The 15,621-nt window shown below is 46.2% G+C and overlaps 1 protein-coding gene across 2 annotated transcripts in view; it reads right to left on the reverse strand.

The window, feature by feature from the left end:
* OBSCN (obscurin, cytoskeletal calmodulin and titin-interacting RhoGEF) overlaps positions 1–15,621 on the reverse strand; it is a 182,848-nt gene that overhangs the window by 5,775 nt on the left and 161,452 nt on the right. For both annotated transcript variants that reach the window (XM_066201918.1, XM_066201928.1), the window contains 11 exons: positions 15,056–15,082; positions 14,617–14,769; positions 13,838–13,883; positions 13,339–13,416; positions 8,870–12,479; positions 8,173–8,295; positions 6,397–6,507; positions 5,618–5,785; positions 5,145–5,267; positions 2,718–2,888; positions 663–783 (listed from right to left, as the gene is read on the reverse strand). In XM_066201918.1, the coding sequence (XP_066058015.1) occupies positions 663–783; positions 2,718–2,888; positions 5,145–5,267; positions 5,618–5,785; positions 6,397–6,507; positions 8,173–8,295; positions 8,870–12,479; positions 13,339–13,416; positions 13,838–13,883; positions 14,617–14,769; positions 15,056–15,082 (4,731 nt within the window). The remainder of the gene's footprint in view (positions 1–662; positions 784–2,717; positions 2,889–5,144; positions 5,268–5,617; positions 5,786–6,396; positions 6,508–8,172; positions 8,296–8,869; positions 12,480–13,338; positions 13,417–13,837; positions 13,884–14,616; positions 14,770–15,055; positions 15,083–15,621) is intronic.

Here is a 15,621-nt window from a genome sequence, read left to right on the forward strand (position 1 = left end):
TCCTCTGGAGAGAGGAGAGAGCAAGAGAACTACCTTCCCCTGCTGGCAACAGAAATCAGTGTCTTTCTTCCAGGCTGAGAAAGTTGAATCCCAGCACCCTGACTGAAGTGTTTTCTGCAAAGGCTGGTGCAGCAAGGACAAGAAACTTTGTCTGGGCTCATTTCATGATAAATCGAGTGGCTGCCCCCCTGCCCAGCATGTCTGTTGTGACAGGACAAGAGGGGATGGTGTTAAATTAAGAGGGTTGATTTAGACCAGATATGAGGAAGAAGTTGGGGTTTTTTTACAGTAAGAGTGGTAAAACAACCTGGCCTTGAGCACTTCCAGAGATGGGGCAAGCCACAACTTCTCTGGACAACCTGTGTCAGGGCCTCCCCACCCTCACAGGGACCAATTCTTTTTCCTAATATCAAATCTAAACCGACTCTCTTTCAGTTTGAATCCATCCCCTTGTCCTATCCCTAAATCTCCTTATAGAAAGCCCCTCTCCATCTTTCTTGTAGGCTCCCTTCAGGTACTGGAAGGTGCAGTTAGGCCACCCTGAAGCTTCTCTTCTCCAGGCTGAACAACCCCGATTTTCTCAGTCTTTCTTTGTAGGAGAGCTGCTCCATCACATGTGGGATTTCCCTCTGGGTCATTAGGAACTCAACTGGATCCTCTACCTTTTGATCTCGGTTTGGAAGGCGTAGGTCTGGTAGGTTGGGAAGGGCTCAGGAGGTGTGATCACTTCACTCTCTTCTTCAGGGGCAGCTGATGGGCTCTCCTGAGTGGCAGCACGAAGCTCTGCAGGGAGAAGAGGACAAGGGATATATGGGAAAACAGCTCTGTGTGGAAACTGGAGCCTCTCTGAGTCTCCCCTGCCATCTATGAACAACAAGCAGAGTCTTGGGGTGCAAAATTCTCCTGGGCCCCATCCACACAGGCCCAGGGGTGTCCAAAGATGTGAGGGCTGAATTAAAACCTTCAGAGAAACTAAAATGCATAAATCCACACGGACATGAGGTAGAAATGAAAGTTTGGTTTTAAATAAGTAGAGCATTTTTTAAGTGGCTTAGTAAATAAGAGACTGAATTAGTTAGTAAGAAAAGGGCCTAAAGCCTGGTTTAAAGTTCAGTGGCATTGCCTTTTGCAAAGGTAGTTAAAAGCTTTAGACATTACAAAAACAATGTAGCCTTACTAAACATTCCCAGATAGAACAGGTAGAGCTATATGTGTAGAATTTGTGCAAGAAATTACGAATATTATCACACATCAATCTTGGCTTAGGATTGGTCCAGCAAGAATGTAGAAAATTTGTGTTTAAGCCTGATTGGCTAAAAATAGAATAAAAATGCACTGCTTTGAGGATGCTAGCACACTTAGGGGACACAGATTACAGGTGCTGTCGCTGCTGCTGTTATGATCCTGCTGCTTCTGCTTGGGATTTAGGGACTTTATGCCAGAAGGCTTTTGGCATACTGGCATGAACTGTGACACCAATGCCTTCCTCACACTGATTTTAACAAAGCAATAAAGGACTTTGCTTTTACAACTACCCAGCTTTTGGTCTTCAGTGAAGACCTCTTGATGTCAGCAGGGCTTCCTCCAGGTGACCCTGTGTTCCAGCTGTGGCCCAACACCTGCTGCTATTGGAATGCAACAGATTCTGCTCTGTCCACCCAAAAATTCCCTGGTGTGGCCACTCCAGACAGAACGAGGTGGATTCTGTATTGTGTGCTATGGTATCAAACATCTTAGCCACTGTTTTCTTATTTTCTCACACAGAAAATCCTCAGGATATGATGAAAACTGACAAGAAATTAGAAACTCCTTGTGGTTGGACATTTCAAAGCAGCAGCTGGAACTTGTCGCTCTGGTTCTGGTGTGTGGTTGTGTCCCAGCACTCCCTGAAATACTAAAGCATCCCTTTAAAGCATCTGGTTGGAAAAGCTGGACACGCTGAGATGTGGTAACAAATCCAGAGAAAAAGGACAGGGTGAGTTAAAAATATCTCTGTGAACTGATTTTTAGAGTGCAATCCTCTCCATTGGGAGGAAATTCCAGCTAGATCATCCTTCTGTTTCTTTACAGAAAGGACATTTCCCCTGCTATGAGGATATGTTTGCTGTGGGGCCATGGATCTCTTAATTTTAAAAACATGTGTGCAGTACAAAGTTGTCAAACAGGTGACAAAAATAGTAAATCAAGATTTCTTAACTTCAGAGACAAAAGACAGCTGGAAAATTCACCACAGAAGGACAATGATTCCCAATGGAAAATACCAGAATAGACAAGTTAACTACTGAATTTAGGATTTAGTCCATAAAATAAGCAAGTCCAGAGTTTTCAACAGTGCAAGATCTGTATCAGTAGATAAATGCCCACAGTAAAAAATTTATTGTACAAGACCCACTTCCTCATCATCTCAAATCAAAACTGTCTTCAATAGGTAATCTACAGTTCCCAGGTTTTTGTTTTAATTTTGAATTTCATATAGTTACACATTGTTTATATTTACATGATGTTGTTATCTTAGTGGGGTTTTTAATGTTTATACTTATTCCCCTGTGTCCAGAATTAGAAAACAATTAGAAAATAATTTAATTTTAGATGCAAAAGCCCTAAACAAAGTGGAATTGGCCTTGATTCACTTGCTCTTGGCTTCTGGGCCCACACCTAAAAGGATGCAGTGGGTTTGATGCAGGATATCCCAAAGTTTTCTTGGCGTTTGGTCTTACCCATCTGATCCTTCCCAGTGATTTTCACTTTGGCAGAGGGCTGGCTGTAGGGGCCCATCCCTGCCTTGCTGGTGCAGGCTGTCCTGAAGTGGTAGATGAATCCCTGGGGCAGATTTCTGGCATAGTAGCAGCAGTCAGTGATGTCAGAAGCAAGAGTCGTCCACTCCCCATCTTAGCCAAGGGAAGAGAGAAAAGAGATCAGGATTCATTTTAAGATGGTCACAATGGGTTGGAGGTTTTTTGAGATTTGGGATTTTTTGTTGTGGTTTTCTTTTTTTATTGTTGGTTTATTTTTTTTTTTCCCACTAGCTTTACTTATGTGCTGGGAATGTGGAGAAACCAACTCACCATGGCCAACTTTGGGGCTATACCTGTGTTATTCTTCTTTAAAATCAGCTGATTTCTATCTGGTAATTCCAAGTTGTGCCAATATTGTTCCAGAGGAGTGGTGAAATTTTGCTGTAGTTTTTTATCTTTTATCTAATTCATACCATCAAACACTACTGAAATATATGTCAAGAACTCCGAACAAAACATATATCAGGATTTTATTTTCCTGTTGGCTCTGTCTTGAATCCAGTTGAGACCACGAGGTGCAGGATTCCTGGACAGAACCATCCACTAACACCATCCTGGTAAACCCAGTGTTTGAAACATGGATGGTTTTACTCAGCTTTTATGAAACTCAGATGATTTCTCACAGAACTGGAATTGTAGGTACGTTCTGGACTCATTATTCATGGCAGTAAGTTAGGAAGGAGAAAATCCCCAGCAAACATTTAATCAGCATTCCTCCCCCATGATGCTGCATCTCCTGTTTTGCTGCTCTGCTCAAGACTGAACCCAACTCCCTGCAACTGCCTGAGATATAAACCCATCCTTCCATTCAAATAAACTCTGGAGAAGAGCCTCAAGTGATTAGATAGGCAACAATTCCCCACCCAAACCCAAGATGTCAATGATATTACAGGGTACTGGTTGAATTTGGGGCTGTTTGTGCAAGAAGGAGCAGGTACAGCTTAGAAATAAATATGTACAGAAGCAGTGTAGAAAAGCCTGTTTTCAAATAATGGATAAAACAAGGAATTTATTCCTGATTGTCTTAATCCTCCTGTGTTCAGGAGAGCAGAATTTTGCATGTTTCTGCCAAATGCACTGGAACTGCCAGAACGCAGTGGAAAATTGTAGATGCTGTTTCCCATTTTTCTTCCTAATTGGAAGGACTTGTGTTTGTATCCTCCCCAAAATCTCTCCTACAGCTGTGTCAGAAGGAATAATGCTGAAGAAAATGGTATTGGGAGGGAAGGTGACTCACACCAGCTCCAGAGGGAAAAGGCAGAAAGCTGCTGCCCGTGCTGATCCAGAAGGGAGTGTTCATGTGTTTGTTTGTTTGTTTGTTTGTGTGAATTAAGTGAAGGAACACGGAGCGGATGAATCTGAAAGGCTGTGTTTGTGTGGCTGCAGCAGGAATTGCTATCAGAAATCACACTCATAATAACAACAGCAAATCCATCCCAGGAGAGGCAGAACAGCCTTGAGGATTTGATACAAAGCTTTTGTAACTAAACAGAAAAACATCCACTTTTGACAAGGGCAGATAGTGACAGGATGAGTGGGAACGGCTTTAAACTGTGGGAGACTTAGATTAGATGTCAGGAAGAATTTGTTATTCCGAGGGTGGGGAGGCCCTGGCACAGGATGTCCAGAGAAGCTGTGGCTGCCCCGTAATCCCTGGAAGTGTTTGAGGCCAGGTTGGACAGGGATTGGAGCAACCTGAGATAGTGGAAAGTGTCCCTGCCCATGGCAGGAGGGCTGGAATTAGATTTTTTTAAGGTGTCTTCCAACCCAAACCATTCCACGATTAAATGATCCTCTGACTTTCATCAGCCTCTGGACCAAGCCTCAAAAGAGAATATCAAAGGGTTGATGCAGTTTTGTCAGACTTTGGATATCTTATCCTGGCTCTTTCCCCTGAGGTTCCTCCATACTCAATGGGAAAAGAAAGCACAGCTGTTCAGCAGAGGATAAATTGCCTGTTTGATAAATTATCTTTCTCCAAGACTGTACAGAAAACATGAGTCTGGGATGATGTTGTTTCATTAGTGTCTAATTTTGTGAGCTTACTCAGAGCTGCGTATCAGACCAGTCATTTTCTCCTGTACCTGCTCACTTTTGTTTGTTTTCCACGCAGCCTTGTTTGATTCACACTTTAGCAAAGCCTTGGTATGAATATGCAAATCCCAGGCCGATTAAACCAGCACAACTCCTAACTTTTACATGGTTACATGATAGCTGTATGAATCCCATTCCTAGCTTTAAACTGGGGAGTTACAGCAGACTTTTTCTGAACAGCAATGAAATATCCAGCTGGTGAAGAGATCATACAAACCGAGATGTTCCTTGCAAAGCATAAGGACAGCATTTTACCTTCAGTCTTGCACTGGACAGTGTACTGGACAGGGGTGTTGGTTTCCACAGGTTTCCAAACCACCTGTGCTCCATCCTTGTAGACCTCCACGATGTCAGGGGGTGGAGGGCTGGGGGGAACCTCTGTGGAGAGGAGGCACAAACCCCATGAGTGTTTACAGCAGCACTGCTGTGATAAAAAACTCTACAGCCAGCATATCTCAGCTACAGATATCACACACAAATATATATATATAACATGTATTTTTTAATGTATATATATATACACACAGCTAGTGGAACAGCAATTTTACCATCACTAATTTAAACTCAGTACTAAGATTTTGTCTTGGAGTGGCTCTTAATTCAGAAGAGAAAATAGGGAGTGAAGAAGAGGGAATGTGCAAAAGTCTTACCTCAGAGGTATTGATAGGTTACATTTTTGGGGGCAGAAATACTTAAATACCTATTTCTGCAGCTACTCCTTCCCTCACCTGCTTTTCTTATGACGCAAGAGGTGGATGCTGAGCCCAGAGAGTTTGTGGCCACACAGGTGTAAATACCAAAATCCTCAGCATTAACAGAGAGAATTGTTAACAGCTGGAAGTGTTTGAGCGTGGATGAGATGAGGATCCGGCTGCTGCTCTGGACAGGTATCCCATCTGGAAAGCAGCAGATGGGAGAGGTAAGTTGTAGCAGTGCATTTCCACACCCCAGCAAATGTTTCCAAAAAAGGAAAGGGGGTTTCAGTTACACCCATGACTTTTAAGGGAGAAGCACCAGAACTTTCTGTTCATCCCTCATGGTAGGGACCAAAGGCACCTGTTGGTCTCTGTAGCTGTTCTTCTGAAATGTAGCTAGTTTCTATTGGGCAGCAACCTAAAAGCCCTCCTAAAACATCAGGTACTTAAGAAGGACCACAGAGGTGTTCAGGGCTTTTTGGGGTGTTCTAGCCAGGTGTAAGGGCTTCTCTAACACCTGTGCACGGCTTTTGTCCTTTTATTTTTGTATCATTTGCTATTTTCTCATTTATTAAAGCCTTTTGCTCTACAAAACATGCTCAAGGAGCTGTCTGGCAAATATTACTCTTAGCCACTCTTGGAGGTTGCAGGTTAGCCCTCAGGACTTGATACATATATCTTCATGGGGCTCATTACAGGCTGGCCTCCTGTAAGATTGTAAGTGCCCTGCAAATTGATTCCAAGGTGTTTAAAGCTCTCCCTGCAGCCCTGTCCTGGGGGTCAGGGACTCTCTGGAGGGGTGGCAGTGTCACCTCTGAACCAGTTGATGTGCAGGGAGGAGTGAGCTGCTGTCCGGCACGAGAGCGTCACGCACTGTCCAGCGGCTGCAGCCTGGTCCATGAGCTCCTCGACGAACGACGGGGCTGCAGAGAGGAGGGGAAGGGTTTGCCTTGGGTTGCAATGCAATATCTATTCTATTCCCAATCTGTTGAAAGCAGGTGAAAGGATGTTTTTTCTTTATCTCATAACTCCGGAGAGGAGAGGTGGAAGGTGTCTTTCTGTTAATGGCCAGCTGTTAAAACCGGGTGGGGCAGTGTTCTTTATCTCTCTCACCACCCATCCTCCCTCCAGGGGATATCTGCTGTTAATGGGCCATCGAGGCTCACTGCATGGCTGATACAATTACATCATCCCATTGGGAGATGCTCCACCCAGGGGGAGGAGCCAAGCATTCCTTCTTGGATAAAATCTGAGAGTCAGAACACCAGCACAGCCTGTTTGCACTGGATTCCCAGAGGGAGACCAGACCCATCTCAGCACCACTGGACCTTCAGAGGGAAACTGCACCCTTCTACAGGATCATCTCTGCTCCAACAGAACCACATCTGTCACTGCAGGAGGACTTGATTGGACTGACCAGCAGGGTGTCAGGTTATGCTCTGACTCTGTTAGTGGTTTTTTTTTTCTTTTTTTGTTTGTTTGCTTTTTTGCACTACTGCATTTTTAATATTCCTGGTAAAGAACTGTTATTCTTATTCCCATATCTTTGTCTGAGAGCCCCTTAATTTCAAAAATAAAATAATTCAGAGGGAGAGGGTTTACATTCTCCATTCCAAGGCAGGCTCTGGCTCTTTCCTGGCAGACACCTGTCTTTCAAAACGAAGACAGGGTGATTCAGAATAGCCTGGAGAGCTTTGTGGGAGACAAACCCCTGCAGGACATCAGAAAACATTTTTAATGGGGTCAAGAGCCTTTCTGGTTCATGCTTTCCCATTCCTTTGACCACCATTTGGAGAATCCGCCAGGCACAGAGCTCACAGGTGAAGGAACCCTGTTCACCCATGGGTGTAGTGTGACAGATCCAGATGGATCAACGGAAAATCCATGGAGGATATCTTCATTGGCCAGCCCTGGTACTGCTAAAGCAGCAGAACAGCTCAGAGCAGAGACAAACCCTGTCACAACAAGGGTTTTCCTCTGACCAAACCTAAATGTGGGGGCAAAACTGAATTACGGAATTTCAAGGATGAGGGGATCAAATAGAACCAGAGGAAGTGGCCTCCAGTTGCCCCAAGGGAGGTTTAGTTTGGATATTAGGGAAAATATCTTCATGGAAAGGGCTGTCAAGGACTGGAGAAGGAATCCCAGGAGTCACCATCCCTGGAGGGATTTAACAGATGTGTGGTACTTGGGGACATGGTTTAGTGGTGGCCTTGGCAGTGCTGGGTTAATGGTTGGACTCAGTAAACTTAGAGGTCTTTGCCAACTAAATGATTCTATGATCAAGACAACACAAGAAGAGAGAAGTTTGGTGCTACAGAGCATCAAATCTGCTCCTATCTCCATGGGAAAGGGGGAACTCAGGTTTTCTTCTGTGTTTCTTCGTGAGTTTTCTCCACAGTGGCCAGCCTCCCACAACTGCCCTTCCCAGTGTTTATCTGGGCTTTGCTAAGTGCTAGGACAGTAACATGACCTCAGAAACTGCTCCTGATGGAGTCAAGGAAAAACCTGCTAGGGAAAAAGCAATTTTTTCCTGAATTCTTTCCTCTGAGGGTAAAACAAACCAATTACTCCTGCCACAACAATACCTTTCTCCTTTGGGATGAGGCTTGGTAGCTTGAATGAAGGGAGCGCTGATTTCCTCTTCAGAGATCCTTCAGCCCCTATTAACAGCTCCTTTTCTGCTGCCTCACTTCCCAGCTCACCAAACTCTGTTGTGAGAAAGGATGAGAAGTCATTCAAGGCCATCCTTTTCCCTCTGGCATCCATTGGCAGTGACAGTTCTGCCTTCACACATAAATAGTCACAGGTTCCCTTATTAACCAGAGTTAATTTACAGGGAAGTCTGTGACAGCTGCTGCAAACAGAGCAGTGTCCTGGAAGAACAGGGAATGTCCAGGGATGGCAGAAGAGAAAGAACACATCCCCATGTCCAGCAGCCAGGGTGACTTCAACTTCTCCCAGTCACTTTACCCTGAGAGATTTGCCACGGACAGGTGACAACTGCAGCAAGGAAAGCATCACCCAGCCCTGATCTGCATCTGTGCAACCTCTGACAGGGAATTTGAGCCCCTTCCATCAGTGGATTAACCCAGCTGACTGCACTGAAGCCAGCCAGTAACAGAGACCTGATGGTGGAAACTACTGAATTCAGAACCTGCCACGGCCCGATTTGCAATTCCAGTCTAACCACAGCTTCAAATAAGCTGGGGGACAAAAAAGGGCAACTGTAGCAGAGCCCAGTTATGGCAGCAAATCTGTGAAGGAACAGAGGGAAATAATTACCTTCCTCTGGCTCAGGAGATGTCTTTCCTTTTAGGATTCTTGAAATATGGGCAACAGAAGCTTTTACTTTCTTCTTCAGACTCTGCTCCACCGATTGCTCCACTGAATGAGACCTTGCATATGGCTTAAAGAGTCCAGGCTTGGTGTGGAAGGAGCTTTTCTGCTTCCCACTGGAGTCCTTTTGGGAGCTGTACATTTCCTTATGGCCGTCTGCCCCTTTCCCCATGGCTGATGAGTTAGCTGCCTTTGAATCCTCGGATATTTCCAAACGGTTCTTCCTGTTCTTGTCTTCCTGTTCCCTGATGCACAGTCTTTTATCCTTATGGAGATGTCCTGAAGGAGGGGACCTTGCCCTTTCACCAAGCAGCATAAACCGTCTAGGGACTGGTTTGGGTGAAGGCTTCTTATAGCTCAGAAACTCAAATGGAAAATAAACAATGTCATACAGGTCTGAGAAATTCAAGTAGGCGGGCTCCACTTCCGAGATGTCGAATTTTTGGGGGCCGCTGCCATGACTGGGAGCTTCATCTGACAGGTCTTTGATTTTCACCAAAGAAACTTCTGGGTGTTTTCCAGTGTCTTTGATCACTGGCACGTGGATGGGTCTTTCTGCAGTGTCCAAGCTCTCTGTGGAGGAAACGCTCTCGCGGCTGGAAGGAGAAGTCTCAAATGCCAAGTCCTCCAGGTGCTCACATTCATGAGGAACTGTCTGTGCTCCCTGCTCTTCCAGGACTCCTGGCTCCTCACTCACAGCAAGGTAAGGTTCAGTAAGGTCATCCTGCTCAGAGACTTCTCCTCTTCCACCCTGTTGGACAGAAGGGAAGGAGGTGTCCATGTGTGCCTGGCTGCCTTTGTAGAACATCCCTCTTTGAGGAGAAATGTGCTTCCTGCTTCCCTTCTCTTCAGAAACTGACTCTGCCCAAACATTCATCTCTTCGGAGAGGGAAACCATCTCATCCACTAAGCCCTCCAGCACAGCAGACTCCTCGTCACTGTAAAAAGAAGATCTGTGGTGTGACAGCTGCTGACCATGATCCCTGCGGAGCAGTGGTGGGGAAGCTTTTCCAGCATCACATCTTCCACCTTCCAAGGCAATGCCTCCACCCTCACCATAAACCTCTGGATATTCCTCATATTCCAGTTCATAGGCTGAAGCTGGAGCAACTTCTGGTTGTGAAGCAGTTAATGCACCTGAACTGCCACTCTTCTGACCGTGTGAAATCTCGGCCCTGTGCTGCTCAAACACCCCGTGTCCAGCCTTGGGGAAAGGAGCAGCCACAGCTTGTCCAGCTGCTCCACTTCCACTTGCTGTCACAACAGATCTCATCTCACTGTGAACTGACACCTCTGTATGTTGTTGTTTTTCACTCTCCCAGACCTGAGGGAGGGCAGTGCTTGGGGAGGACGCAGCTCTGGCTGGGTGTCTGCTCTCCAGATCAGTAGGCTCTGAGCCATGGCCTTCAGGAACCTTCCAGGGCTCAGCTGCTTCACGGGCCAAACTGGAAACAACCTCTGTGACAGCTGAGCTTTTACTCCTCAGAGCAGCAGGTTTCTCCTTGCTGAGAGCCTGCTGTGCAAGTTTCTCCTTGCTGAGAGCCTGCTGTGCTCCATGGGAGACCAGAGCTGGCACTGATCCTGGTGGTGGGATTTTGGGAAGAGCAAGCTGCTCTCCCTTCAAGACAGCTGATGCCGTGTCTAGGTGAACAGGAGCCTTCTTGTGTGCTTGGCTTTCATCACCGTGGGCTGATGGTGGAGTGATTCCTGTAACAGCTGCTTCTGCATCTTCCAGGACAGCAGATCTCACATCTTTACGGGTCTTCATCTTCTGAGGAACACCTTCACCAGCTGTGAGGGTACCTGGAAGTTTGCCCAGCATGACAGTAGCTGCTGGAACACTTTTCCCAGGAACTTCCTCACTTTTGTCTTTACATACTGGAAGTGAATCAGTTTCTGTTTGTTCTGCTGGAACAGCAGAGCTTTCATGCTCCATGAGTTCAGATTCAGCAGTGCCATGAGCAGAAGTCTTTTCATCTGAATGTTTCTGCCTTTTGTCTTTCCAAGGTGGGGCTGGGGCTGTCCTTTTGATAAGCAAGCTTCCAGCTGTTAGATCTGGGTGGGTGTCGGTGGGAGCAGACTCCTGTGGCAGAGACATGCCTCCCTTACTCTGAGGAGATGACTTTGGGGTGCTCTCTGACTTTGTGAGGGTTGAAATGGACTCTCTGCCCTCCTGAAAAGCAGAGTCAGAGGCATGGCCAGGGGCAGATTTACCCTCTGTGCTCTCATGTTTTGGAGCTGATGGTGCTGTTACATCTGAGCACTGGGCACTTGGAATGGGCCTTTTGCCTTCCAAACATTCAACGTCCTCCTCAATCTCAGTGGCTTTCGACTTCTTCAGCAAACGCTTCCTGTTCTCACTCCTGTGAGGTGACACTGGGAGTCCCTCCACCTGCTGGATAAGAGCAGGTGAGCACCCATTCCCCTCACAGTGTGTGGAGGGAGAGGGCTTCTCTCCTGAGCAATCCTTGCTGGCTCTCCCGGCGACCCCTTGGTCTGCTGTGTCCGCAGAACATCCCTTGCCAGGCCCTGCGGAAACATCGCAGTGGTCACTGCCTTCAGGGCAGCTTTCCTGGGACAACACATCACAGTCCTCCTCCAGAATATCTTGTTCCCTCAAGGATCTGGAGGCCCTCAGCCTGTAGTCATCCAGGGACCGGCTGCGGCTGGCCCCAGCGATGGCAGGGTGCGGTGGCTTCCTGGCCGTGTCAAAGGACGCCGATTTGGTCAAGGATCCCAGCAGACCTTCTCTGCGATCATCTCCTCCTTCTTCTTCTTCCTCCTCCAGCTCAAACTGCTCAAGGAGGGGTTCACGCAGGCCACTGAGGGGCACCTTTGAATAGCCAGCCTTCCGGAAAGTCCTTCTGGCTCTGTCCAGGTGCCTCCTGAACTCCCTGCCTGGTGAGGAGGGCGGCCTTGCAGGCAGCTCACTTGCCTGGCTGTAGAAGGTGCTTTTAATGACACTCTGCCTGGGCACACAGGCAGATGGCTTTTCTGTCCCATCCCCTGCCTCTTCAGTTCTGTCCTTTTCAGATGAAGATGTGCCTGGTTTTTCTTTCTGATGCGCAGGTGGTGTGCTTTCTGTGGAAGCCCTCAGGGATGAAGGCTCAGCAGAGACACTTTTTTGGGACGGCTCTGCCCGAAGGCTGGGAAGGAGCCTCTCCTCTTTCTCCTGTAAGCCACTCGCCATGAGCTCTTTGCTTTCTGCGGGTGATCTGTCCCCCACCTCAGCCTTCATCGAAGCATATTTCCTCCTCATGGGTTTCACTGGAGGGATGGAGGCTTTGGAGTGCTCCCGTTCACTTGAACGTTTCAGAGGCTCAGGATGGCTTGGGGCATCAAATACAGGCAAGTGCAGCTCGGGGGTGGAGCCAAAGTGCCTCTTTTCGGGGAAATTGGAGTTTTCGTTGTCAGAAGAGGAGCCACTGGTGCTGGATGAAGTGCTTTCCTCAATGAGGTGTCGGGAGATGGCCAGGGAGCTGTTGTCGTGGGTTCTTTCCAGGATTTCTGGGATGGACCTCATCACCAGGATGGATTTGTAACACATCAGGGAGCGCTGAGAAGGAAAATGAGGCACAGCACAAGGAGATGGGCACATGGTGGGAGTAGGGAAAGCAAACACACCAAAATGAACTCCTGCACCCCTAATTACAACACCCATGGGTCTAATTAGACACTGCCAGCCCCTGATAATGTCACCAATCCAGGCTTCACTTTCTCTCCAAATCTTCCTCTTCCTCATTCACAGACATGAAATTAAATTGACTTCAGGGAACACACTTGCTCTTTTGACTGGGGGAAACAAGACTGTTACAGAGATTTCCAGAGTCAATCTGGCCACTCAAAACAGATGGAAAGGAGTTTTTGATGGAAAACATCAGATGAGAGACTTGCTGGAGTAGATGGCTTTAAATCCTCTGACTGCAATGCAACCTACAGTGACTTAGGCCAGCAGAAGACCTACCAAGTGCAGGACATGGGATTCCTCTGCTCTAAATTCTGCCGTGTGGGGCATCTCATTTGTAGCTGGGCCTCTCCTTCCAGCCAGCAGAGAGAAACTGGCATGTCCAGAAGGCAATCAATCCAATTATTTGAGAGAACTTCAGGAATATGAATGCCAAGAGGCATTTTCTTGGCACCTGTCTGTAATTCAGCTCCGATTGCAAAGGCACCTGGGGGCACCTAACTTAGACACAACCTTGTGTCTTACAGGCACCTGCATGGGTTTCCAGGCAGTAAAAGCCTAGGTAATTAATTCCTGACACCTCCATCTCTCCTGGGCTTTTCCCTAACTCCCTGCCATGCTCAGATCTCTGCTGAGCTCGCTGTCCTAACCCAAAAGATTTTCAAAGATTCAGATGCAATTAAAAATAGATATAACTAAACAGAATCGACACAGATTAGGGGCAACTCACCTGCCACTTGCTCCGAGCCACAATGAATTTGAGCTGTTTGGTATTGATGAAATGAGCTGCTTCAAGAGGGACATTGTGCTGCCAGGTGGAAGGAGAGGAAAACCATTGGTTTAAAAAATCCTGATTTCATTTCTTCAGAAGTTTTTGTGGGGTTTTTTTTTAGAATTCTCTCTTTACACAATTGTTTAATTTAGGAGTTACAGTAGATCAAATGCTGCACTCCTCTCGTAGTTAAATTGCAGATAAAATCAGCTTTTCAGTGATCAAATCAAGCCTTGTTCAATACCTGTCATTAAATCCTTTTTGCTGTCATTAATTTTTAACTCTTTTCCTTAGTGATTTAAGGCTTTGGAGTATAAACCATAACTTTAGTCCGCAAGGCCAGTTTCATTTCTGTACTGATGTGATAGAACAAGAGGGAATGGCCTCGGGTTTCACCAGGGAGATTTAGGTTGGATATTAGGGAAAATTGACTAATAAAGGGCCAGGACAAACTTACCATGAACCATTTGTGGGAAAGACAGTCCAAAGCACTTGGCCTGGACCTGGTAAGAGAATAATTGACATTTTAGTAGGAAATCACCTCCAACAGCATTCACTGATCTTCCTGAAGGTGCTGCTGCATGCAGACACCCACCTACACTCAGGGCTGTGTCCTTGGGATGCTGATTTGGAGCAGAGAAGCCAAAAAGACACAGAACCTTCTAACTCAAGGTTTCCTTCCCCTGAGGGGAAAATATCCTCATTTTTCAGTCTGATACTCCCCACAGATGCTCAGGAAGAGCTCATGGCTCTCTGCAGGGATTCAAAAGTGTCCAGGGCAGCTCTGAGAGTGGCTTTGCCTCTTTAGGTGACCAGAGTGAAAATAGCTTTGGCACCAGGCAGAAAGAGCAGAAATGAAATTAAAACCAAGTGCCTGTAAATATGCCTTCAAGCCAACTTTTGTGCTTGAAATTGCTTAATGAATGTGGTCAATGTTATTTGATTCTCGCATAACTCCCTCTGTACCAGTCTGTGCTCTTCCCACTCATCTGCGTTATTCCACAAACTCCTCAGCCTGGAGGAGGCAGGGAGCAAGGACATCACCACACCAGAGGGAGGCCAATTTGGCAAATATCCGAGTTGTGGGTTGGGGAATGGGGAACAATAAGGAAGAATTAAGGCAAAACGCACCACATCTCACTCAGCTTTCTACTTTTCAAACCAAATGATGAGCTGGGACGCGGCTGCTGGGACACCAACAGCTCTGCACAGAGGGAGGCACAGGAGGGCACTCACTTGGGGTGCTGCTGCAGGATCCCCTTCATGAAGTCCTTTGCATCTTCACTCAAGTGAACAACATCAGGAATGGTCCATGAAATTTCCCCGTTCTGGATATTTAGGAGAGTTTTCCTGTCGTTCTCCCCAGCAAATGGAGACTTGCACGTGAGGCTTATTTATTGAACACCATAAAATGAAATGAGACAGATTTTAGATTTCTATTTTCTGTTCAGATTACAGAAGCACAAATGCTTAATTGGGGTTTTAAATACTTGAGGGGCTCCGTGCCTGGGACTTGCAATGTTCATGAGGAGCAACCAGGAAATGAGGAAACCACAAAATAAATTGTCCTCACTATGAAAGGACTGAATGCTCCACTCACGTCTCTCACTTGAAAGTACTGGAGGGCTCTGATGGACAAAGGGTTATTGAAGGAGTGTTTCCAAGATTTATTTACCTTAAATATGTGATGACTCCGACAGCCCTGAGGAGAGAGGGAACACAAATATCATTTTTGTCGCTATCTTTCCATCCTTCTCAAGCCCCTCTTCCTGCCACTAGACACCCTGGAACAGCAAGATCACCTTCTCCTTCACCTTTCAAGGATAATAAATCCCAAAAGCTACTGGCTTTTATTCCATTCATTTTTCCCCTTTAACATTTTTTAAAAATTGTTCTCAGGCAATCCTTCATTTTTAAAGCACAGATAGAGGAAAAGACTCAAAATACTTCTTTTTTTATTATTTTGTGAGCCTTTTCTAGAAAGCCCTTTAGGATCATTCCCTCTAGTTGATGCCTGGAATAGAGATCATGTCCTCTAAGATGCTCCTTTGCCTTAATTAGCAGTCAGAGTTCAATTATGGCTGAAAAAAATTAGACAGAAGGAGCTTTAAAGAGCCTTGATGGTTTTTGGATTGTCAGCGTTTGCTTTCAGCTTCCTGTGTTATTATCACTGCTCCATTTACTAATTAACAGCTAATGGAAATTCAGGCCATTGAGGGCCTGGAAAAGCTTTTTGAGAAA

Source organism: Chamaea fasciata, unplaced genomic scaffold (assembly GCF_029207755.1).
Source record: "Chamaea fasciata isolate MVZ Bird 193981 ecotype frontalis unplaced genomic scaffold, bChaFas1.0.hap1 SCAF_1, whole genome shotgun sequence".
Classification (NCBI taxonomy): Eukaryota; Metazoa; Chordata; class Aves; order Passeriformes; family Sylviidae; genus Chamaea; species Chamaea fasciata.